Source organism: Petromyzon marinus, chromosome 4 (assembly GCF_048934315.1).
Source record: "Petromyzon marinus isolate PM22_M1 ecotype Great Lakes invasive population chromosome 4, UKy_Petmar_22M1.pri1.0, whole genome shotgun sequence".
Lineage (NCBI taxonomy): Eukaryota > Metazoa > Chordata > Hyperoartia > Petromyzontiformes > Petromyzontidae > Petromyzon > Petromyzon marinus.
This window is the reverse complement of record NC_133670.1, coordinates 15594661-15621376: the sequence shown is the minus strand read 5'-3', so window position 1 is coordinate 15621376 and position 26716 is coordinate 15594661. Positions and strand designations below refer to the sequence as shown.

General features: G+C 47.5%; 1 protein-coding gene across 1 annotated transcript in view; it reads right to left on the bottom strand.

The window, feature by feature from the left end:
* LOC116938635 (unconventional myosin-X-like) overlaps positions 1–26716 on the bottom strand; it is a 75664-nt gene that overhangs the window by 15296 nt on the left and 33652 nt on the right. The window contains exons 5-27 of the mRNA XM_032946023.2: positions 25746–25883; positions 22948–23072; positions 22380–22393; positions 20977–21061; positions 20662–20765; positions 19791–19920; positions 18542–18660; positions 16935–17081; positions 16293–16393; positions 15841–15907; positions 15222–15314; positions 14602–14670; positions 13419–13501; positions 12659–12767; positions 11587–11667; positions 6077–6201; positions 5397–5511; positions 4315–4421; positions 2767–3000; positions 2261–2291; positions 1238–2140; positions 1015–1135; positions 216–459 (exon numbers count right to left, since the gene is read on the bottom strand). Coding sequence (XP_032801914.2) covers positions 216–459; positions 1015–1135; positions 1238–2140; positions 2261–2291; positions 2767–3000; positions 4315–4421; positions 5397–5511; positions 6077–6201; positions 11587–11667; positions 12659–12767; positions 13419–13501; positions 14602–14670; positions 15222–15314; positions 15841–15907; positions 16293–16393; positions 16935–17081; positions 18542–18660; positions 19791–19920; positions 20662–20765; positions 20977–21061; positions 22380–22393; positions 22948–23072; positions 25746–25883 — 3345 coding nt within the window. The remainder of the gene's footprint in view (positions 1–215; positions 460–1014; positions 1136–1237; positions 2141–2260; positions 2292–2766; positions 3001–4314; positions 4422–5396; positions 5512–6076; positions 6202–11586; positions 11668–12658; positions 12768–13418; positions 13502–14601; positions 14671–15221; positions 15315–15840; positions 15908–16292; positions 16394–16934; positions 17082–18541; positions 18661–19790; positions 19921–20661; positions 20766–20976; positions 21062–22379; positions 22394–22947; positions 23073–25745; positions 25884–26716) is intronic.

The window sequence follows — 26716 nt, the reverse complement described above, 5'->3', positions numbered from 1 at the left end:
TGTCCCTTCTCCATGGCTCTGGATCTCTGTGCTATGGGGGGTCATTTCCCCAGAACGTCACCTATTCGATACGTCTTCTTCTTTATTCCACATTTGTTTGGAGCTCTGGCCGGAGTCTGTGTGGTTCCATTTCTCCTCGTGCTCCCAACGAGCGTGGATGTTTTGTCGAGCATCAGCCCCCCCCCCCGGTGGAAACGCGGCCGAGCTGTCCTCACCTGGCCGAGCGAACGTCGAGGACGCCCTTGAGCTTCTCCTCGCTGTCGCTCTCGAAGTACATGAGCTTGGCGTCGCGCAGCACGAACCAGCGGCGCTTCCAGTTCCGGCGCGACAGCGTGGAGGTGCCGCCGCCCTTCTTGTGGAGCCAGCCGGCCTTGAGGGCCTCCTGCTTGGCGCGGAACCACATGAAGGTGTCGTCCTTGAGCACGCACCAGCGCCGCTTCCACATGTTCATCATGCCCACTGCAGGGCGGCAGCGCACGCACGTGCAAAGACAAAGATCCCCCATACTCCGATTAGCACGGTTGGCTACGTAGGGTGCGAAAGACGTTCAACGTACAGTACATGCATCTATAGCCTTAATAGACTGTTGGGGCCTGTGCTGTTATTGAGCACCTATAAAGGCCGGCACAGCACACGAGAGGGTGGTTGGTCAACACCACGCCCAGCCGCCTTTGTCTGCCGAGTGGCGATGTTTACACACAGCACCAGGTACTCATGTGAGGCTGAGTCGACCTTGGGAAGGCCCATGACCAGTTCAAATATTTTCAACTCATGGATCGTAAGCGCGACTCAAACTCGGGTGGCTGGGTTCATAGCGCAGCGCGCTAACCGCTGCACCACACACATACACACACGAACACATGCGGAAAAACACAGATGTGACCGCCACATGATCATCACAAGGATATCATGGGAGGGAGTGGAAAGAAGCAAATGTTCTTTGAGTGAGGTGAATTTTTGGTTGTATATCTTTGGAAATCCTAGCAATGTTCGTCAGCTGGTCTCGCAGCCCACCTTTGATGTGGAGGTAGCTATGGAAGTAAGGCGTGCCCAGGGAGCTGTAGATGGTTTCCCGACGGGACGCCAGATCCTCCTCATCAAACCCTCGGTCGAAATCTTCATCGCTCTCTCCCACCTGACCACAACAACAAAAACAAGACCACATCCGTGCTCACACGACCATCGTACGGAACGCAGTGCCATCGAAGGAGCAGAACGTGGCGGCGTGTGTGCTCACCGACAACTGGGGCCCGTCCAGCGAGCCGTAGGGGTAGGCCGAGCCGTTGTACGTGTTTACGGAGTAGCGGAACTCGCGCTCGGGCGACAGTGGCTGCCGGCTGGTGCGGCGCATCCTGACCGTCTCGGTGCCGGTGACGGAGGCCGTGTCCTCGCCCTCCAGGTCAAACTCCTCGAGCAGCGGAGCGTCATACACAGGCTCCTCCTGCGCCTCTGCCACGGCGGCGTCGGGCGCCGTCCTGCCCGCCAGCTGGTCCTCCTCGAACGACTCGTCGCTCGTGTGAATTCCGCTCGTGCGCTGGTCGTACGAGCCCTTGCTGCCCACGACCCCCTCGCCGCTGGTGCCGTCGCCCCCTTCGCCGAGCTCCCCGACGGCGCCGCCGGCGCCCGTGCCACGGCTGCCCGGTCGCGATGAGCCCCTGTGGTGCTCTTCGGCACCGCCGCCGACGAAGCCTTCGTCGTCCTCCTCTTCGGGCGCCTTGCCCCGACTCTCAGGCCTTGGCGGCCCCTCCAGCGAGCCGCCGCTGCTCCGGCTGAGGGCACCGCCCTCGCTGTCGTAGCCCTCGCCGAAGTCGAGCGACTCGAGGAAGTCTTGGGCGGCGCACGCGGCCTCCTGCTCCAGCCGACGGATTGCCTGCTCACGAGCCAGCCACTCGCCCTCCGCCTCGGAGCCCAGTTCTGTGGGCGATGGCCGGGCGAGCGGGTCCTTGGCCGGGGCGGCGGCATCAACCGCCGCCAGCTGCAGCTGCCGGAGCTCGTCGATCTCGCGCTCCAGCCGCTGTATCACCAGCAGCTGCTCCGTCTCCTGCATCGGGTCCGACCCCGCAGTTGTTGGGTTTTCGCCGTCGGTCGCGCCAGCGGCTGCGGCCATCGTGGCTTTTTTCCGCATTTCCTCTTCCTCCTGCTGAAGACGTAAGCATGAAGACGCATTGCACACCAGCTGTGAGTTGTGTCATGCGCTGCAAAGGCTTTAGTGTGTTTATTTTTAATGGAAAAGGTGCGAATAGGTCATGTGGATAAATACCTTCTGAGCCAGCTCTGCTTCTAGTTTTCGCCTGCAAAGTGACAAATATTTTTAGACAATGTGAATTGTGACGCATAATGTATTTCATGAGCTAAGCAATTTTAAAAACCGTCTTTAATTGTATCGATGAGCCCCCTTTGTCACGTGTTTTTTTTCTCCATTTTAATCCCTGGAGGTGTCATGTAGCGAGTTGAATACTACATTTGGATCTCTCGCAAAGCAGTGCAGCCCCTCGTTGGCGAATGGCTCACACAGTAGGGGAGTGTGGCCCGCTCTGAATACCTCTGCCACAAAAAGTCATCTTCAGCGCGAGAAAGTAAATCCAACGTTTTATTTTTGAGAGCTGGAATTTAGCCAAACCAAGTACAAAACCATAGTTCACGGGATGTTTCCTTTCTGCTTTCATTCAGTAATTTTGTCACCACGCCGAGACCATCAGCTCAACAGAACCTGGGCAGCTAAAGCCCAGACTCGAACCCCAACATCCGAGCGGTGCGAATCCTCACTGCTCCTCCTCCATCCTCCTCAGCTCCTCCTCCCTCCTCCTGCGCTCCTCCTCCTCGCGCCTACGCTTCTCCTCCAGCAGAGCCCGGTAGAGGCGGCGGGCCAGCGCGCTGCGCCGGTGCTTCTGCAGCGTGATGGCGCTCGCCCGCAGCCTGGAGAAGCGGCGCTGGCACGAGCGGCAGCGGAACCACGCCTGCACGGCCACGGCGCACGCACGCAGCCGGCGGAAACGCTTCCTGCTCCACGGCAAGCACGACACACGCACATAACACCGTGAACATTTTTTTTATTTTATTTTACCAGATAAGGCCCACTGAGCTATATAGCTCTTTTTCAGAAGCAACCTGGCCACAAATGATAGCTCAACAAAGTGGCTTACTGTGGGGATACGTATAGCAGCCAAATACTCTTAACCTGGAGTGCATGCACACCCTGGGGGTGCAAGATGCCCTTTCTTGGGGTGTGAGACATGCCAGATTTTTGTCAGAAGGTAAATCGTCTATACACAAATTAAGCACGGGCACGTAAACACAACTACTTTGTTTCATCAAACCTATGTAGTTATTGTTTTAACGATTGAGAATCAAAGGGGTGCAAGGCTGCGGTAAAGGTGAAGAACGACTGCTCTAAACGCATGTTTCTAAATGTGGAGGCAAGAACCGGAGGACCACGTGACCACGGGGAGAACATGGAAACTCCAAATATACAACAGGCGTCAGGGGTCGGCATCGATCCCATGAACTCCTGTAAACCAGGCGAGGTAGTTAACATTTCGACAACGTGGCGCCCCTTACATGATATAGAGGTTCACAATGCACGCACAACTATGCGCATGCACATTACACGTTGCACACTCACATGATCGCATGAACATAATGTGTACACTCAGATATACACGATGCACGTGTATATACACACATGCGCTTGCACATGCCAAGCACATGTAATCCACACGCTTGTATATGGTACACAAAAAATGCCCGCACATGACGTATGTTATTGCGCTGTGCTGAAATGTGCGCGTTTAAAGTTCTTTGTTTGACATTTGGGAGCTGAAGGACATGTTAAGGATGCGGCTAATCATTTAATCTTAACGTAAATATACAAAAGGTGATTTTAAAAGTCTATTCGTATCGAGGAAGTAACCATAACCACAATGCACTGCATATGGACATGTAACATCCACTAAATAGTGATAAATGCGGGGCATAAATGCCGTGACATTTTCCATTTGCTGTCGATCTATATCACATTAATCCAACATATGAACGCTCCAAGGCATTATTTACACTCGGAATTAATTTGAATTCGATAAACCTCCTCTGGACGGAGCTCCCAGCACGTGGAGAGCAATACCGCACTGTGGCGAACAATGTGCGGTTCAACATGGGAAACGCTTTGGAGTGCCGCACAGCGCAACCGAGATCCACCTGCACAGTGGAGGCAGCAGACAAGCAACAGGAAAAAAAGGCAGCGCAAACATGTTCACATGCAGCCCTGCGACTTCTATCCACTGCTGACCCCTGCCCTTTGACCTACAATCCGCTGACCTTGCGAGGTAGGCGAGCACATGCGCGCGGATGAGAGTGGCGGATTTGTGCAGCTCGGTGTCGCGCAGCTTCTCCAGGTTCTGCTCCAGCGTGTCGCGTAGGAACACCTGGCGAGACGACACGCGCACGGCTCGCGAGCGTCACCCCGTGCACCATCATGGCGGATTCCCAAAATCCCCCAGCCCCGTAATCGAGATCACGCCGCCCCAGCGCTACGCTCGCTCCGTTGGCTCCCAATCCAAATCCCAGACGCATTTCACGCTGGCAACGTCTTCAAGATCATCCATGGATGCGCCCCTGCGTACTACTCCCCCCCTCTCATCCGTCTACTCCCTTTCACGCACTCTCCTTCCTATCCCTCGCATCTCCCTAGTACTCCCGTCCATGCGCTATTATACTCGTCCCATTCTCATCTCGCTCTTCTGTCTTTTATGCACTCTCTTGCCCCGGCAACCAACGCCTGCAGTTGAAGCTCCCCGTCAATCTTCGCCCAGTGGGAGATCACTCATTCTCCTCTGCTGCCCCCAGGGTCTGGAACTCCCCAGTCATCCGTGCTGTCAAATCCCTTGCTACGATTCAAGTCCACGTTCAAGACTTTCTTGTTTTGGTTGCCTACGACTTACTGCCTCTCCCCTCATGCAATGAACGCGCCCACTGTTTCTCTACAGCGTCTGCTGCATATGCGGTCGCTTTAGATACTACGATACTATAACAGCCAGAATGCATTGCAGGGTACCTGCAATGCATTGATAAACCAGAGGTGACAGAAGAGCGCCCCCTCCTGTTTCAACGCAAGAACAGGAGCCCCAATGCCGACGAACTTCGTGCAAGTCTCAATATCTCACCCACGCATACATTACACAGGCCTAGCATTGCGGTTTTCAATGTTCCACGGATCATGTTTCATAAAATCCTCAACGTCTCCATGGAATAATGAATAATACATTAATGAACTCGGCGAAGCAAAAAAAAATGCGGCAAAGCAGCTCGTCACAGGATGTGCTCACAGTTAAATTGATGCCGTTGAAAAATACAAACAGAAAGAAGTCGGCCATCAGCGCAGCATCTCTCGTCTTACGCACCTTGGTTCTCCCGAGCTGCCAGGCAGCATTCTTCGCGTCGTACACGCGGAGGAGCGCGATGCACTTGCCCTTGGGGTCGTCGGGCACCTCGCGGTTCCCAAGCAGCACCTTGTACCTGCGGCGGCGAAGGTGCCAGGAGAGTGGGAAGCGGTAACGGAGGCAGAGAGGCGCGGGTTTGCACGACACTACACGTGCGGGCGCAGCATGGAGGTGCGATGACGATGGTGGTGCAGGAGATGGTGTTTGCATAGTGTTGGTTGTGGTGCCTCACACCTTGTCGATGCAATGCTGGTGCACCGCTGGGTGCGGTGTTAGAGATTTCATCGTTGAAATATCAGTGAGGTAGCTGGCAGCGATGTTGATGATTTTGTTCGTGCGGTGCCAGCTTGGGGTCAACGTGGCGTGAGTGCGGCGTCGACAATGGCGTTAGTGTGGTGTCGTCGACGATTTTGCCGGCGAGCGAGCGGGTATCGTCCATGTCGTGTCAGGTACTGCAATGGTGCAGTTCCGGCAATGGGCACCACTGTGGTGTCAGCGCTGCGTCCACTTGATGCGGGCCGAGCGTCAACGTGGCGGAGATTTTCTCGGTGTCGCGTCTTTGTTGCCATGTCTGTGCGATGTAGGAGTGGAACTGGCGCGGCGTCAGGCCGGTAGCGCCGTCGTGTTTTCGGCGCCGGTACCTGCTGTAGAAATCTTGGAAGGGTCGGCGCACTGGGTAGCCGGCGCGGCGAATACGTACGGTCTCCAGCATGCCCGAGTAGCGCAGCTGGTTCAGCACCACCACGTGCTCAAACCGCTGGGCCAGCTGCAGGCGGGGATCGGCGGGGCGAGACGCAAGATTGCGCACAGAAATGTTTGTTTTTATGTTTGCCTTGCTAGCAACAGCGACAATGTAATGTTATTTACAGTCCCATGCATAGAAAATATTGTCTGCTATTTGGTGTTTAAAACGATCCCAGATAAAATAGTAAGAACGTTTATTACGGCTCTCAGAAGTGCAACCTTTTAAGCGAAAGTGTTTTCTTCTAAAAAAAAACCCAGCATTTAGTTGAACAAAAAGAGCAACCGTATAATTTTAGTATTTGATTGAACACTTTTTCCAAAAACAAAGAAAGTTGCATTGTCACAAAATAAGTGGCATGCAGTTACAATAAATGCAACGGAATTAAATTCATCGAATTAAATGACAATGAATGCAAGCTATAAATACAATAGAAACACTGCATGTTGCTCTTTGTTTTTTTCGGTAAAGTCACGTAGAAATAATAAAAAATAAAATTATATAATAGCATACGACGTTTCGATCGCAACACAAGCAATCATCATCAGGTAGAGGAAACACATAACCACAGATATATATATACTTAAGTAGGGGGAATTAACACAGATATACCAGGGGATACAAAGAGACGGAACATCACACTAAATCAAACAGGGTTTAGCAAAATTTGGAAACTATATAAAGCAACACAAACGGTCGGTTAAAACACAATTAACGCATGGTTTGGTTGAATACGCTGTTTCAAAGATTGTTAAATTGTAAGTTAAGTGTGAAACTTGTTGCATTTAACATACTGAGTTCATATTGCTAAATATAAGCGCAGCACTGTGAACATTTAATAACATCGAATAAATGCTGCAATTACAACACTGATCATGTACTTTAAGACAGAAAACAGCCACGATGATGAATGAATATGAAGAGAGTCATTTCTGCCAGGACTTTTGGAATAAATCACCCACACCCAGCCCCGGCAGCCATTTCCACAGTAAGCGGCCAGGTGACTCATCGGCAGCATCTTACAGGACTTCATGTTTTTGTAATGACTCAAAACATACACTCTGCCACACAGCTTGTTCTGTGACGTGACCTACATTCGACTGGCTAAGACATAGTGCACAAAAGAACCATCTTACGCGCCATAAAATTAGAACGCACCACATATACTTGGCAAATATCAATAGCTCATTTATGATATACCGCATTTTTTTTCCTCCAGGTTATACTGTGTTTGTTATGGCATGTTGTCCGTCGTTATGCTCCACATGCTGGGGGGCTTCTTGAGGAATGGAATTCAGAAACTGAAGAAGTAGCTGAAGAAGCTACCAGCATGTGGAGCAAAACGCCGGACATCATACCGAATAGCACGAGGCACAACCCGAGAACATATCAGAGAGCTTTACAGTAAAACCGCGGTTAAAATGTCGCAGCAGATTGCAATGCGACACAAAATTAACGCGGTTAAAAACGTTCCCGTAGCTTCAGTCAGATACCTGCTGATAGTACTCAAGAACAATTACCGGCTTCTGTTTCACTCACGTAACTCGAGAACGGACACACAGCAGTCGGCGCAACTCCTGCCTGTAGCATCGGGTCGAGAGGATGCACGGCGCTGACCGTCACGCTCATGTTTATGAGCGAGAGCTTGTAAATAACTCGCGCCGCGACTTTATAGCAGCGCGGCAGAGCTGTGCACTGGCAAAAGGAGCCGTGGGGCTAGGAGGGGCGAGAGGGTGCAGTCTGAGAGCGCGGATTCATTTGCACCGCAAAACCCAGGGTTGCAATAATAATTTCAGCCAGTAACGTGCCACACGGCATTCGCTCACTCCGAAGAGAGAGGACGACTTGTGGGCATGAGGAACCACAGACAGGTGGGAAGGCCGCAAGCCAGGTGATGAGCCAGAGCCAACAATTGTCAAACTTTGTGGTCCCCTATATATTTAGATGTGTGCAGCCAATTCATGAGTGTTTACATGTGGGAGGTAACCGGAGCACTCAGAGAAAACCGACGGAAAAGGTGGAGTCCACACTTTTGCTCAACTGTCTTCTTCTAAAAAAGTCAGGGTATGGCACCTCGACGCCCACGGGAAAAGAGTTTCACAACATGTTTGATCCACCGAGCCTTCGGCCTCCACAGCGCTGGATCACAGGTGCGCGGCGCAACCTAAGCAACCTGTGCTATTTCGCCAAGAGAGCCCACATCACTCATTGCCGCGCCATTTGGTTGTTGCACGCGTGCTTGACAGGAATTGAATATGCAGCACCTGAAGATGTTCCGAGCACGTGGAGTGAAACGTGAGAAATCACGCCGGACAATAATCGGTACAACCCGAAAACACAGCTGAGAGCTGTGCGGTGCAACCGCAAATAAACAAAACCGATGCACTAAGGGAGCCCATGATGTGCAAATCTTGGTACAGTCCACAATAAAATACATTAACACATTTTGACCAGAGGGTCCCTTGCAGGAAGGCTGGCTCTGACCTCGTGCGATGCCGATCAGCACCACGCTGGGTTCTTGGCATTGCGCACTTGTGGGCGAACAAGTGCGTAATGAGCCCATGCTGTCTGAAGTAAGCAGTGATCACATGTTATTTTTTTAATTATCTATAAATGGGAAGCTGCCTTTCATTACATCAGTCTGTGTAGCAATTTCTTGCGGTTGGCTTAAAAAGAGATTAATTCATGACTCGGGTTTCACCGATGTCATTTTTCACCGACGTCAGTTCGGAAAGGGTCCACCATGAGTTGAAATTGGTTGTGCTTAAAATTGTATGGAAACTCTTACAAATACAGTTTTGTTACATTCATAACTTCCTTCAGATTTTCACATTCGGCATACTCAAATGAAACTACCACAACATGGACATGTGAGGAAAAATGACATTATTATTTTACATGACTTTTAAATGGTCATATTTCCCCCCCACAGATCAAACCAAGACTGCACATGGAAAGATCCTGTCGATACAGTATTTCATATTAAATGGGGGGGGGAGGTAATCCCCAAAATTAACCTCCAGGAAGAGAGAGAACGAATACTGAATACTGTGCAAAGAGAGAGAACAACACAGACAAGGAGGAAAGTGCAGCCACGTGGTCAGCCGGTATCAAATTCCCCCCACGGAGCTTTGCGGTCCCCTATATGAACCTTATGGCGGTAGCCCCCGGGGTATCATAGTACCCCGACTCTCGCATAATGTCCGTGATGCAGTCATTATTAGTCTGTTGATGGTCGACGATGCGGCAATCGACTCATCTCGACGAGCTGTACACGATGCACTATTCAAAGTTGCATTTTTCGATAACAGATTTTTTTTATGCTAATGTTTGGCGTTTCGACATCGCGGAGTAGCACTGATTTCAGATTGATTGGCACCCCAGTCGCGCAGTGAAGTACATCCCTGGAAAAAAAATAGTGTCCTAGAAATAAAATATTTAATTGCCTCGGCCATTTAGTATGATTTGGTACCCCGGGGTACTGCCATAAGGATCATATATTAAGGTTTTACCGGACATTGAAGAGGTGCCAGCCTACTCTTTGTTTTTTTCGGTAAAGTCACGTAGGTAAAATAAAAATAAAATAAATGAAAACAACTAAATTAAATCACGACGTTTCGGAGGCAACACAAGCTTCCGTCTTCAGGTGGAACAGTCACAGCAGAATAGCTGTATCAAGTGGAGAGCTCTGAGACAACCGAGATTATATACAGGTTAAGGGGGGGGGAGGAGCCAGAAAGGGACGTGGGTGGGGGGGAGGGCTGAGTTAAGCCGCCTTTTGTTATGCTGCAGGGGGTTCAGGGGAAGAGTTGCACAAGTACACACAACCCACTGAAAGCAATGTAAATGGCTGTACAATTATAAGGCAGCTAAAGTTTGACTTGGTTTATAAAATCTTTTCAATGGTTGCTCAATTTGAAACCATCCTCTCGGTTGAAGTTGTGTCTATGATTGTATATCTGGATCGCTTCATGGACAAATCTTTGGTAATAACCGGGAGGTTTGCAGAGCACTTTGGTATCGGAGAAAACAATGTCATGAGAACCCGCTGTGTTGAAACAATGATCAGCCACGGCCGAAGAATTCGTGCTGCCGTGTTTCAAATCTGATTTGTTCTCGCGAATTCGGTCAGAAATATGTCATTTCGTCTCCCCGATATAGCAGTCACTGCAGGTACAACTCAATTTGTAAACACCGGGGTACTGTAAGTCAGGAATGACATCCTTTACGGATGGGATCAGAGCACGGATTTTGTGTACTGTATTGAACCAGACCTGGATCTTGTGTTTGTTTAGAATTTTGGAAATCTTTTTGGTAACGCCTGCAGCCATCAACCATTGAAAAGATTACTCATTGTTTTTTTCGGTAAAGTCACGTATGTAGAAATACAATAAAATTATATTAAAACAAAAAACATTCACGACATTTCGATCACAACGCAAGCGAACTTCATCAGGTGTCAAGAACAAATCACGGAGGTAAATACAACAAAAAGATGAGAGACGAGAATTCAACAAACCTGAAAAAACATTATGTGAAGCACATCCAGTCAGGCCAACAACACAGTTAGACACTTCCTGGCGGACCACGAATTTCAGAGGAGTGTAAATTTCGTGTTCAACCTTTGGATTGCACATACCAGCATAGATAAAATGAAAAATACGAGGTACACGGTCAGTAGAAATACATATACAAGTCCACCAAGAGGTAAGGAGGAAAGACGGACAGGGAGGCAGAGAGAGAGGGGGGGGGGGGTCGGAGGGATGAACAGAAGCTTAAAAAGGAAATACGGTTGGAGGGGGGGAGGGGCCAGAGCGAGAGCGGCAGCTCAAACACGCACATCTTACACATACAAAACGGCAGCTCAAAAAAGGACCACCTCTTCTACATACGTGACTTTACCGAAAAAACCAATGAGTAATTTTATGCAGTCACGAAAGCTTTAATACTTTATCATTGAAAAGATGTTATAAACCAAGTCAAACTTTAGCTGCCTTATAATTGTACAGCCATTTCCATTGCTTTCAGTAGGTTGTATGTACTCGTGCATGTCTTCCCCCCGAACCCCCTGCAGCATAACAAAAGGCGGCTTAACTCAGCCCTCCCCCCCACCCACGTCCCTTTCTGGCTCCTCCCCCCCCCCTTAACCTGTATATAATTTTGGTTGTCTCAGAGCTCTCCACTTGATACAGCTATTCTGCTGTGACTGTTCCACCTGAAGACGGAAGCTTGTGTTGCCTCCGAAGCGTCGTGATTTAATTTATTTTTTTCATTTATTTTATTTTTATTTTACCTACGTGACTTTACCGAAAAAACCAAAGAGTATTAATCCTTGCAGTCACGAAAGCTTCAAATATATAATTAGGTGGCAGCCTCTGCGAAAAGGCACAGCCTGCCATAGAGTCTCACCTTCTTCATGTTGGGCTTTATGCAACGCACAAAGAATGGGTTGGAAGTACTCAGGCTCGCCATCAGCGAGTGCAGAGAGTCCTGGAGAAGAGGACATGCGGAGTCCGGGGCGAACGCACACAAAACATGAGCACGAGAACAGATACTCCATTTCACACTTGCAGTGGCAATAAACCATGCAGCTCCGCATGGAGACTTCCTAAGCTACTGCTGTGAGCAAGCAATCCTGAGCCGTCGTTTCGAAATAATGACCTGGCAATGATGTCACCCAGATAATAGAGGCAAGTTGGGAAATCAATTATCCAATTGTGTGCCACTGACTGTTTAATTAAAAAGCACAGCTCTACAAAGTGTTTTTTACCACTGATGTTCTTAAAGCAAAGTAATCATGTCTTATTCAAGCAGTTGCACTCATTAAAGAATTAACTCTGAGTTGGTCTTTCCTCATTTTTATACCAATTGTGTTTTCAGTGGTATCATGGCAATTAATGTTGATGGCTCGCTCACTATGTGCTCCTCATCTACCCCCGAGGGAAAATTTGCCAAGTCGAGCCGCAAGTGGGTTATAAACCTGCAACCTTCTGATTGTGAGTCAATAGTTTTAACCACAGTGTCCCCTAGGCCAGATGTACATTGAGGCAAAATTTAAACTTACTACGCTTAGAACAGAAAGAGTCGGAATTAGAATTTCAATTACCTTTTGCAGCCCACACATTAACACACACTCTCACTTAGGTCCTTGCAGTAACAGAAGCGACTGAGTGCAATCAAATTAGAAACACAGTGGTACTGATTCTTGTGGCCAACATGCTCGCAATGATGGATAAATATCGTTTGTGATCTGTTTCTAATGCACCTTATGTCGTTAATGGCCATGTAAAATGAAGTCGCAGGCTGCGTGTATGTACGCTGAACTTCTTTTGCACCGTATGTCGCCAACCGTGCTAATCGGAGGGCTGTAGGTTCTCCACGTTTGGCTTCAACGCTGCAACGAAACGCTTTAAAAACTCGTATTCGGACGGCGCTTGCAAGGCCCAAAGTTCAGCACGTAAAAAAGGGCCGTGGACATCACCTTGAACTGGGAACTGACGGTCGGCCGTCGCTGCTTGGCTCCCGCCTTCAGGGTCTCCTCGCCTCCCCCGCCGCTCACGCGCTCAAACAGGTCGTAGATGAAGTCGATTCTGCACAAAGAGGCGGCGCAGAGTGAGGAGTCGCCACACTGCCAGCCCGGCCGCCGGGCAAATTTAAACCCAAACCTGTTTGTTTTTTCTGTGTTATTATTTCCTTGGCGAGAGATTAAGAGCAAAAACGCACGGTTCACATAATCACCTACTGTACCCATGACTTCATCGTGCAGCCAAAGCACTCAAACTACTTTGTTTCCTTGCTGATACAGACTTCACTTCCAAACGCACTTAAACAATTGACAACATCAAGATTACTTTCAATTGTGCACTTATAATGATTGTACTGTTGTTATTTCCATACGTTAATTTACATCGATGGTTTAAATTAAAAGATATCAGTCCGGGTTAACGCTTAACAAAAGTACAAAACAATTTAATGCCCAGGCATGCCCGTTCAGAATAAAAGATCTGTTCAAGCTTATGGTAGTGAACCGTTTATGAAAATATAATTATTTTAATCACCACTATAATAGCAGACTCCATTCTCCACGGTTCGTGGAATTTTGAACGTTACAGCTGATGAAACTCATACTGGCAGTTAAAGGCAGTGAGATGGCCACCCTAATAAGCTAGAAGACAGGAAAGAAAGGGGAGGACAGGGTGAGCGAGGACGGAGACACGTGTTTGGCTGGGAGGGACTCTCACCCACTCTCCCGCAAGACGTTCAGGAGGTCGTCTCGGAATGTGTCTCTGTTTTTCTCCAGGAAGCCCCTCACATCATACAGCACCTTGTGACCATGAATGCAAATATACAGCGGATGAGTGAGAGATACATGACCAGCACGATCTGAGATATATGATCACCATCACGACCCAAGCTTCATTTAACCCCGCCGCTCGGTTCAAGTCAATGTTGTTTAACCCATGCGACAAATCAAGAGATCAGGAGGATTCTCATTTGCAAGTGTAACCTGGGTCACCAACATGAACAAAGAAATAATAAAAAAACTAAGCACAACAATGAAGCGAATAGAAAATCGGAGACAAAATAACCGATTATAAATTCTTGAAACAATAACTGTGTTACAGAAGAAATTGAAAACAGTGCACAAACATAATCGATATTCAGAAAAAGTATAGCAGCGAAAGTTGACATGGACAAATTACTTTAAAAAATATTCCAAGTTAATTTTTTTTAAACGAACATTAAAATGTATTTAAGGTAATTATTGCACAACTCTATCAACAGACAAGGGTATATGTCTTTTATATCATACCCCCATCACTCCTAGCGCAACAGGTCAGACCCCAACTACCAGCGCGACGGACTCATGACTATCATGTGCCACTGCAAAAGCCACCATCCCAGTGCTGCCATGAGCCGTAAGCAAAAGCTTTAGGGGCCCTGGATTCATGCAGAAAATATCCATTGATGAAATATCAGCTTGAATTCGGATACAATGAACATAAAGAAGCCAATTAACATGAGAAAGCAAGTTAACCTATCTCATATTTATCTTGTTTACAGCTCTCTTCTCTCATATTCCTATATTTGTATCTCATCTCGATCTCTCTTAACTCATCTTATTACATCGCTATCTTTTGCCCACATGTTTCTCATCTCATTGCAGATCTCTTGCCATCTCTTCCGTCATCTCACTCGGCATTTATAAAATGAAAGGGTCCCCCCCCTCCCCATCCACACATTATTGCTGCTTAGGGCCTCCTATGGGCCAGCAGCACCACTGCAACACACCTTCCTTTGTGACGTTACAAAATGAAAATTAGATCAATAACGTTTTCATGAACCAGAGCGCGGCGCGGTCACGTAGGACTCAATGAAACGCGCACGAGGCAGGCTAAGTGGCCACTGCACAAGGCGTTGTACCTCTCCGGCGTAATGCTTGATGCCGAACTGGTGGTCGGCCACTCTTGGCTTCGTGTAAAATTGGTTCGTCTATCGAGAGAGGAAAAAAAAAGATTGGCAAAATCATTACAGCGGTCCGCAATGATGAAAGTGGAAAGTGGATTTTTTCACTCATGACAAATGTAATCCGTGAAACAAAGGAAGCTGTCACACTTCTGCAAACAGCCGCAGGGGTTTGCAATGGTAGGAAAAGCCCAGCACACACATGCGTACACACGCACATAATTCGAATAACAAGAAAACAGTTTATATTTTATCATGATCATTTGCGCGAGGGGAAAGGCAAGAGTAAGAAAATGCTCGAAGGCATGGCTGTCATTTATTTTGCCCCCCCTTGAGGATTTTGACTTCAACCTTTGACCTTGCCTGTTAAAAGGGACTTTTCCAGACCCGCAGACCCACTGAAGTGGAGACTGCGGTTTCTCACCATTTTCATTCAGGACGCTATCTCCAGACATCAAATCGTAAAAGAAAGATGACCCGTGAGCCACAGGGCTTCGTTGTCTCTTGTTGGAGAACGGTTGCTGGAAAGAGAGATGAGGCTTCGGGAAATATGGAGAGAGGGGCATGTGTGACCTCACCGCGTGCTGACCGTGCAGCTTCTCCAGCATGGTGAAGTCTGTGCCCTTGGGGAAGCGGCTCTCCTCATTAATCAGTGCCAGCATGCCCAGTTTCTGTTCCGACAAGTGCAACAAAGACACAGATCGTTGCATCAAACAGTGCGGGTGTCAGATATTTCACTACCAAAGCGTTACATTATGTGGGATGTGCTTAAAATCCATTTTGACACATGGGTCAGAAACATGCACATCGGGCCTGACAAAGAAAGTATGCAAAGAAATGTCGAGAGGTGCAAGCTTAGGATTATATCGAAAGACGGAAAGAGGAACGCATGGGTCAGACAATAACTAAAATTGCAGATATTACATTAACTGTTAAAAAAATCAAGTGGACTTGGGTAAGACTCATTGCTCGAAGGGATGATGGCTGATGGACCGAGACTGGTGATGGAATGGCAGCTAAAGGAGAGAAAACACTGAAGACAGTGACCAATACAGAGATGGAGTGATGAGATGAGTTCATGTGCAGGTGTATACTGTGACCACTAAGGACCATGACGGAGAGCGACAACGTGCAAGAGGCATTAATCTACCAGTGGATAGAAAATAGTGATCATGAGTATGATCAAAGCAGTCAAACCTTTTCAATCAAATCCAGGCACTCTCCATTATCCATCCAGTTTATGTCCTCCCAAATGATCCCTTCCCTGGAACATGGCACACATTTCCCATTTAGAAAAGAAACACTTATACAGTCACGGCTCAACCTAAGTGCAAATTTCACATGCGGCATTGACTATTCCAGGTGTAGTGGTAGTTGTGATTCACCACCCTGCTCCCCTCCCCGCCGCCCCCGAAAGATTTTATGAATCGTTGCGGTGCGGTATCACGATTTGATCTGAGAATTGATTTTTATTGTTTACATTGTGACGAATGTAAGCGGCCACTAACGGCTGCCAGTGGTTACATGGCAGCCATTTTGTACAATTTTTACACATGCGATTCAGTGACCTGAATAATTGACCGACATGCACCGTTGTGCTCCCTCAGTGATTGTGTGCCAGCACACATTAGATGTGCTGGCGACTGCACCTGTTGTACTCCAGCTGCTCCAGGGAGAAAATGTGCTTGTTGAAGTACTCCTGTAGCTTCTCATTGGCGTAGTTGATGTTGAACTGCTCAAAACGATTCACCTGTCGGTGGGGAGGCACGCGAGAAGAGACAGAGCCACGCACATCGATAAGATAGAGATGTATGGACGTTGAACTTCTTTCGCATCGTACGCAGCCAATCGCGTTAACTGGAGGTGCGGGGGGAAGGACAACAAACTAACACAAAAAGCAGTTCTGAAAAAAATTAGTTTTCAATCTAGATTTAAAAGTGCATAGCTCGGTGGATTCCTAATATCGGAAGGAAGAGCATTGCAGATGGCCGCTGAGGCACATGTGAAAGCGCGCGATGCAGTGACCATGTTTGTTCAATGGCCAGCCAAAAGCCGCTGCTGTGAGGATGACCGGAGTTCACGTGATGGTTCATGCTCTTCGGAAATGTAGTGAGATAACATTTGCATTTAATTTGCATAAACAAAACATCATCATTTGCTCTCAATGCTTGCATCGTGAGCGTAAGATCCGTGAATTGATGATTCGTGACATGCGTTGGATGTCATGGCCCCCTTTGCTTGTAAACGCCTCTCACGTGCCAAGCCGTGTAACGATCTCACAGGTGTCGAACCTCAAAGTTCTCAAATCCAAAAATGTCGAGGATGCCGATGGACTTGAAGTTGTCATTGCCCTTAATGCGACCGTTGATCTTCTGGATGATCCAGGAGAAGCACTGTGAGTAAAGTGCCATGGCCATGGAGTTTCTCGAATCCTCGGCCTGCAATTCCAACAGGAATGTATGGGGAGAGGCATAAGCATACAGGGACATACCGCACAACACACACAGATGCACGATGGCGTAAGCAATGCTACCTAACCTCCTGGTGCTGGTTTGGCCAGGACAGTCCAGAAACACTGTCGCAGTCTACCGAAGCATTTACAAGAAATCACGATTTTGTCCAAGTTTAACCTTTTCTGGCTTCATGCTCGACTCACGATTTCGGGCAAAGGGGACCTATGAGCACTGAGTGGCGTCAATGGGCGAGGCTACGGATCGAGTGAGTGTGGCTATGTGAACCTGGGAGGGGCTGACAGAGGGAGTCGCTGGCGGCACACTATGTGTCCCGGTTGAGCCTCCCAGAAACACGGTAGCATCGTAGATATGATCAAGCGTGAGAAGGCCGCTGCTTGGCATTTGCTGGCTGAGCTGTTTATTTTTCATACTCTACGGATATTATGGACTGTGTTTGTAGTTTTTCTATTCATGAAAATGCTCTCTCTTGCTGTATCTTGAAATCTGCTCACTCGGCAAGGCCACATTAACCTCTTATGAAAGCCACACCCAAAGAAATCCTGAAATAGCATCCATGCAGCACATATGCCAAGATTAGAGCAGCTGGCCTTTCTTGTTAACACTTTAAGCTGAACAATTATTTATTCCGCATTAGAAAAGCTTATGGAAACAAAACGAATTCCAATAAAAAAAATCAGCATTTTAGTGGCCTGCAGATATTGTAATTTCCAGGTCACGGAGAATTGCAGCACAGCTGGAAACACAGCCGATGTCGTGTGCAACTCAAATGCGACTGGTTATGTTGTGTTTGAATGAGCTCCCCCAGTGGTGGTGCTAGCCCATTGGGGACCCCAAGTAAAAACATATTTTTTGCGGGGGAACGGGACCCTGCTTTGAATTCACAAAATCCTCGTGAGACGGCAAAAGAGAAAGACAAGAGATAGGGATTTAGTGACATAAGAGAAATTTAGTTGAACATAGAGATGTAGTGAGATAAGAGAAATTTAGCTGAACATAGAGATGTAGTGAGATAAGAGAAATTTAGTTGAATATAGAGATGTAGTGAGATAAGAGAAATTTAGCTGAACATAGAGATGTAGTGAGATAAGATAAATTTAGCTGAATATAGAGATGTAGTGATATAAGAGAAATGTAGTTGAACATAGAGATGTAGGAAGATGAGAGATGCAGACAAGCTAGGAACGAGAGATGTTAATTTGTCATTTAGGTTAATTGGCTTGTTATGCTTTTTATAATTTAAATTTCAGCTGACATGTGATCCACCCGTATTGTTTTCACGAATCCCAGACCCTCTGCACCGCTTAGTGCCAGACGCTTTTGCTTGGTTTGCTAACACAGAGCGCCGCCGCTGAAGCTCCTCCCTGGAGCAGGCATCGGCACGAGCAGCTGAGCGAGCCGCCCTCACCTGCGCGAGCCGCCCTCACCTGCTCGATGGTAAGCGGGGTGCTGATCTCCTCGCCCCGCAGGATCATGGAGCGCTGCGTCAGCACCTCGGAGAGCTGCAGCGAGTCGAGGCCGAGCAGCTCGGACACCACGCTCACCACTACGACGCCAAGTGAGCAAAACGGAAAGGCACGGTTACATTGGCGGCAGCAGCAGAAATCGCATCAGCACCACCAGGAGTATCACCAGCATCACCAGCAGCAGTGACATCGTCAGCACAAGCAGCAGTACCAGCAGCAGCAACAACAGCATTAGCACAAGCAGCAGCACCAGAATCACACGCAGCAGCAACATCAGCAGCACCAGCAGATTTAGAAGCCAGAAGCACCAACAGTAATTCGCCAGTGTCCATCACTTACACTGCACGCACACTCACATACGTAAATACAAGGATAAATAAAAAAGACACAAAGTTCCCCCTTGTAGTCAGCACTTGTTTAGGCTCAAATGGCATACAAAAAGGCAGTGTGGTGAGCACCATTACACGGCCACTTTCACCTCCCCAGGAGTCATGTTTACACCCTGCGCCAGCAAGTCACATTTAAGGCTGAGTCCACTGAGGGGAGGCTCAGGATCAGTACAGATACCACTTGGAAGTGATGTTAGCCATAACCAAAGTTAAATCACAGGGTTTGTAGCACAGTGTGCTAACCGCGACACCACAGCGACACCCCACTATATAATATATCCCTACTTTATAGAATATACATACACGTATGTTAATGTAATCATATAACAGTAATTTTATCTGTATACCGACAACTTTAACCAGGAATACAAATTACGTTGCTATGCTTGTAGCACAGCCTGCTAACCACTGCTTGCATTTGTCTCTGACAAATACAAATAAAAAGATCTCCTGCATAGCCTTAACAGTCTAGTGGGGCAAGTGTTGTTCGCAAACACCTATGAAAGCTGGCATGGCAGACGACGGGGTGGGTGGCCCAGCAACACAACTGGTCACTTTTGTCTTCCTAGTGGCGAAATTTACACATCACATCGGGTACTCATTTGAGGCCGAGTCAAACTCAGAGAAGCCCAGAACCGGTTCAGATAATCGTCATTTGCCACTAAGTGACGGTGACATCACCACAGCGCTTGTGCCATGCTATGTGCACTTTAAGGCCACGTGAAGTGTCGAACGCCCGCTGACAGGAGGTCATGGGACAGACCACCTGTGTCCCCTATTGTGCATATTACACGCAATCACGATAACCCGGCTTGTATTACCGTCCTTGTTGGAAATCTGAGCACCTCCGGCCGTCACAAACTCGATGTTTCCGAGCTGCAGCACCCCGGAGAGCAGCTTGAGCACCTCCCGCACCTCCTCCTTGACGAAGGCCATCACCTGCATGGCCGTCTGTCGGGAAACGTGCGGAGAGAAACGGGCGAATGTTGAGCGAACGTCAGCGCAGGTGGCGAGTCAAGCGCACCCCACGAGGCACGGTCCCACCAAGTTGCAGCAGCGTCACCGCCAACACCACACCGTGCTGGACATAAAGCACACACCCCCCTCCCCCCCCCCATGGGAGCAAGGCCAGCTGAGCTCATTTTCGAAGTAGTGTGCCTGTTATCAAAAGTTGTCCCTAACCTTCCTGCCAAAAGGAGTAGTGTGTGCGAGTGTGTCAGAATAAAAATATGTATTTATACTGGAGGAATCCAATGAGCTATGAAGCTCGTTTTCACAGATACTCAGTAGGGGCGGGTCAGAACGTTACTTGTTCTTAACATCAGAGCTGTGCTTATAAGAGGTGTGCTTATATCCAGCTGCCACTGTACTTAAAGTATAACCTTACACCTGGAATAAGCATCACATGAATGTAGCATGCAGTGCCCATTGTCAATACACTGGTGGGAGGAGACCTTTCTCGAGCTGTTGCCATCTCTCATGGTCTAGTTCACTTGGCGCCTGCAAAGGAGCCGGTTTCATTGCTCCATCTGCATCTCTGAGGCGGACGTTCTCCGACCTCGGTAAATGGTTACTCGCCTCAAAGAAATGGGGCACGTTTCTTAGCATGCTCTCCGGCACCGACACATTAAATGGTTTGAGGCATCCACACGCTCACACAGTGCGATGGCCAGAGTAGAGAGATTCACTCACCATGACTTTCTCAAAAGACTTCACATCATCACACGCATCGTCAGAGATGCATCCCGATTGAGCCAGGTACTTATAGCTGTTAGGCTCCGATAGGCAGAGCGATTCTGGAATCGGGGCACAAATAAACACAGGATCATACAAACAAAAACCGTGCACCGAAACATGAACTCTTCCGTTTAAGCAAATTAAATCCACTGCAAGTTTACATTCAAATGCTCGTGACTGTTTTACGAGGCAACATTAGTGCCATTACTTATTCATATATGTGCCACAGTGAAATAACTAAAAGCCCCCACTCATCATCACCATCCCCACCTTTCTGCTCAGCCGTGGTTCCCGCGAGCAGCGCATAGAAAACATGAAAATTCCTCTCCCCAGGGTTTTGCCGCACCACTCGGTTCTGTAACAACAAGCGGCACAACAACCACAACAATCGCCGTTCGTCACTAAGAGACGGTGACATCACCACGGCGCTTGTGCCAGGCTAAGTGTATTCTGAGGCCAAGTGAAGTGATGAAGACTCGCTGGCAGGAGGTCACGGAAAAGACCCAGGTGCCATGGCTTGACTGCCTGAGATGACAATGCATAATGTATGTTGGACTTCTTTCGCACCGTACGACGCCAACCGTGCTAATTGGAGGTGCGGACAAGCTGCACAGCCACACACATGTCCTTCGTACATTAACAAAGACAAAGATCCCCTGTATAGCCTTTACATACTTTTGAGGCAAGTGCTGTTCGTGAGCAACTATGAAGGCTGGCACAGCACACAAGTAGGTGGCCAGCACCACACCCAACGGCCTTTGTATCCCCATTGGTGATGTTTACATGTCACACCAGGAGTCACACAGAGCACTCACACTACAACATCTGGCCAGGTTGGCTTAGCGGTAATGTGTGCGGATTGTGAATGAAAAGTAAAAAAAAACAATGATGAAAAAAGCTCACGAGCTGATTTGGGAATGCACAACCCATTGCCACAGTGATCACTATATGGGGCAGTATGAAACTGGGGCTGTCTAGCGTCCAACGTTTTAGTGCAGCATGGAGACAGCTAACAAGCAAAGCAACATTGCTTTGCACATTGTTCTATTTTTGAGCGATTGTAATTTTCCCGTTTTTTGTCAACATTCGAAGGTCCCTAATAGACCCCTTTTAAATACGCGACACGGTATATATCAACCCACGTTATTTCGAGAACAAACTTAGTGTCCGTATGTTGTTGTGGGTGTGCTTGTGTGGGGAGCCGTGGCGCAGTGGTTGTTGAACTGTGCTACGAACCCAACGATCCGAGTTCTATTCTCGCTCATGGCCAAGATTGGTGACAATTACCTGAACCGGTGCTGGGCGTCCCCTAGTTCGACTAAGCCATCTTTGATTAACTGCTGCGGTGTGTAAATATCAGCACTGGGGAGACAAAGGTGGCCGGGTGTAGTGCTGGCCACCCATCTCCTTCGTGTGCTGTGCCAGCCTTAATAGGTGTTCGCTAATAGCACTTGCCCCAAGAGTCTGTTAAGGCTGTATGGGGGAAGTTTGTCTTTGTATAAATTCATGTAAAAGAAAATTCCTTTGTTTGCAAGACACACAGCATACTAACCTCACATGACGAGTCTCAAACATTTCAGTCAATCAATATTTGGTTAAGATTGAAGATCACTCTGGCATTTATTGTCGGCATTGGCATTCAAGTCTCATTCTGAAGGCACTTGTGATCTTACCTTCTCCAGCAAGTCTGATATATGGTCGATGTTAAAGATAGGTCAGAGGTCAGCAGAGGCACACAAATGATTTATGATATATGGTTACGTTATGTCCAGGCTTGAAATTTCTCCAATTTTTTTGTGGTCAAAATGAGCAAGGGCCAATTTGCCTTTAAAGCTATAATGGAGGACATAAGGAAGCTCAAGGTCCAATACAGCGATTTCAAAATAATGACCATATTTTACTCCCCCACCAATGGTTACTAATGAATACAACTCCTCACAAATTCTTCAAATCCACTCTTGCATTATACTCCACTGAACCACGTTATGAAAACATTTCACGCATCCACTGGTGGATGAAGGACAGCCTAAGATGAGTTTAGAGATCAGCTGCCATGAATGTCAGCAGCTTCTGTGAAGTAATCTCAGGCCGTTGGGCTCGCTTGCAGCGCAGTGCGCAAACCACTGGGCCATTCTATTTTTTCACCAATGTAATTGTATCCCTGAAAGCAGGGGGCAGGGGGCTTGTGACGGAGACTGGGTCATCATCTCGTTGCCCGGCCTCTGCACGCATAAAGGATACAGTCGAGGATGCGGCCGCCCTGGATGAAGCCCTGCTGCGAGAAGTGTAGCTGGATGAACTTGCCGAAGCGGCTCGAGTTGTTGTTGTACACGGTCTTCGCGTTGCCAAACGCCTCCATTATGGGACTGAGAGAGACAGGCAAACCAACAACAACAACAAAAATATGAGTGTATTGCATTTGAAGAGGAGAGGTTGCAAACTCACCTTGTTCAAAGCTAAACACAAACACACAATGTTACCCGGTGTTGGTCAAATATCTAAATTGTTGACAGGAAAGTCTCAATTTGGATTACACACAGCAACATTAACCCTCTTCTGTGAAGCTTTGGCGGGACCCTGCAAAAAGAGTCTTGAGAATCGGGCAGGCTTTCCTGGGTAAACAAATGTAACTGTAAAAAAACAGTAATATATCTCAAGCACACACTTATGTGTGTAGTTTTGTGTGTTAGTTTACTGACGCGTTCTCTGAGCCATGTACCTGTGCGAGGTGTGATCCACTAACAAATGATGATGATGAATAATAATTACGTCATAATAATAAAACTGTACTCCAACTATAATAAAGTAACTTATTTGAACATAACCCTGAGAATTAACGATGTTTTAAGGAGGGCTTCATCCAGTAGTGATTCAAACATGGCTGTGGTGATTATAATTCATCGACGAATGCGTCGCTGAGTCTCAAGGCTCTTTTTAGGAGGGTCCTACTGTTGAATGTTTTTTTTGTAATACACATACAAATGGGACAACATCCAAAGGATCTGTGCATACTAGCCTTTTACCCGTCCAAGGACGGGTGTATTGCAGTAAATATGAAACTTGCAAGCGAAAAGCACAGACCGCGACGTGATATTCATTGCATCAATTCGTGTGCAATTTGTAAGGGCGCGGTGACAGACTTATTTCATTTTAAGGTTATAATCCCTTGTTCATCATGACGTCCTTTTTACTTCTATGTCTCAACAGCGTCACGGAGATCGCGTGACGTGAGGGTTCTGTCTTAGTAGTGAGGGTTGTGAGTTGACGCTGAGGAGGGGGGAGGAGGCGCCTCGACCCCCCATGTGGAGTGACGTCACCCTTTAATTCTTATTAATGGAGGGGGGTGTACATTTGGAGGACCTATACCGGTTCATGATTATTAATGAGGGGGTCTGGTCGACGAGGAGTGACGTCACGCACGGGACACAAGACATTATTGGGTAAATATATTAGTAAATTCGTAAAAAAATCTACCCGCTGTGCTACCATCTCCTGGCCACCTCACAGTCCAGCAGATTTTGGAGTTTCACAAATCTATGCATAATCCACCAACCCTGTCCTCCAAAGCGCTGGATCACAGGCACGTGGCATCACGCTCAGCAACAACAACTGCGGTATCACCACCACCACCATGGCCCACCTTTGCGGCCTGCAAACCTTGTTGTTTATTTCATATCTCAATGTCCTGTTCAGGCCAAATTAAATAATGATGGAGAATAATTGGGCTGTTTATTACATCTTTCCCAAGGCCAAGATACATTATGTTGTAAAATTATTGAATAGTATATCGTTAATGAGTTTGTGATATTTTAATGCAATTCTGAAGGCAATGGGCGAATCAATCCTTAGTTTGAATTACAAAGAGCCCTTGTAGTACAGTATTGGATATCCTCGGCTTCACGTGCATGACCATCCCTCGTGCACATGGAATGAGATTGCATCTGCGTTGCATTCATCTTCCCTCACCATCGCTGTCAAATATTACTCCGATTGAACCACTAGGAAACTTGAATGCCAATATTTTATAAATTCACAATGCAGATAACTACAGTGATTACTGGAAGAATATTGCATTACTATCCCCCCTCAAATGCTTTAAAAAAAAAATAAACTGGATTAATTTATTTAGACAATTTCAATTTAGATGCTTTTGGCAATCCATTTAGCTTATCTAATATCTCTCTTCATAGTACATGTCATTGAAATCATATCCCCAATTGTTACATTCGTACCAACTCACATTTATTGCTTTAATTTAGCATTTACACGTGTTTGTGCTTCTACTTTTCGATGCACCTGCTTTTGTATGCTTTTAAAACCCAAGTCTCGCTTGAAATAGAGACCTGCAATCTCTCTAGGCTCTCACCTGGTTAGACATCCTACCTGTCTCGAGGTTGCTGTTGTAGATGAAATAATGGCCAAAGACTCGTGTCATATCGGTTATGTAATCATGTTACCTCTTAAATTGATTCAGCGATGCATCATTCCATCCCTAGAATGTACCGATGCATTCTACATAAATGAGTGCCGCTGACAGAAGCTGCCCTCACAACCGCAAAGGGGATACCCCGTCCGACGTCATTAAATGTTTCAAATCTGCAAGGAGTGACGACCATAGGTGGCAGGTTAAATTATTATTTGAAGGGGAGGGGAGGGGGGGGAATGCTAAAATACAATTTTGGAGTGCTGAAATGGATGTTTAATAAATATTTTTAAATAACGAATGAATATAAAAAAAAGTATCATGTTTTCAGACAAAACTAGTGTTCAAAAACGGGAGAGCGCACGGTTGCCATTAGTAGAGCCCCGTAGCTCTACTAACGGCAAGGGAGAGAGCGCACGCGTTCACCGATTGCATTGGTTAACCACGTGCTGTGCCGGTGGTGACCCTGCGCACTCTCTCTCTCACCGAGTCGGGCTTCCAGAGATTGAACCATATGGGGTTGTGGTTAGAACAATGCAAGCTGGCAGATAGGCTTGAGGAGCCTGGCCCTGTTAGCCCTTGGCCACAGCCGCCGCCCGTGGTCGACACGGCTTACCTGCTTTCGAGAATGGCCGTCTCCACGTTGGTGTTCGTGGGGCCAGACTGCGCCGCCTTCCCCGCTCCCTGGCTCGTCTCCGACAGGAAGTTGAGGATGAGCTTTGTGCTCTCCGTCTTCCCGGCACCACTCTCCCCACTGGAAGCAAAACGAGTTGGACGGTCATCAGCGAGATTGCTCTGGCTGCTAGCCATGCACGGGGCTAACAAAACTTAAGAGGAGACAACCCCCCCCCCCCCCCCCCATATGGGGGTGGTGGTGAGTTCACCGGCACGTGGGCGGGAGGCGCATAAACCCGCTACTAAATCGATGCCACTTTCCCTCTACCTAATTCAGCCCCAATAGGGGCAATGAGATTACACCTTCGATTAATTCCATCAATTTCTCAAAGCTAAAGATCTGCACATGGAGATTACTGGTAATTGTGACAATGACTGATATACCACCTGTACGCAAAGCTACCATTTCCCAAAGCTTTTCATTCATCGTTTGCACGTTATGTCCCCATTTGGTATGTTATAAAACATCTGGTGAACCATCAAATATTTTCCAAGGTAAGTAACATTTTTATACAAATTTCGTGTCCAATAGGATACTTCATGATGATATGTCTCCTAAAGGTGGCAATGGCACTAATGATGGTGTCAGCGCTATAGTACCATCTGTTGACATGCACCAATCACAACTCGAGCTCATTAAACTTTAACATCGCCGCACTCCTCCGGGTGCCAACTGGCCGTTGCTGCGCATCCTTTCCCTGTGCTGCCGTTAATCTCCTTAAATATTTCATGTATAAGCCCAACGTAACACAAGTGGCCCCAGAGAATTGGCTAAATCTGCTCGTAATGGATGGCAGTTTTCCTGTCTCACGCACGCACACGTGCAAGTGCATAGCTGTATCCACTCAAGCACACACATACATATACATTCTCTGGCGTTATCAGTTGTCAGAGTGGCTATTATTTCCATTA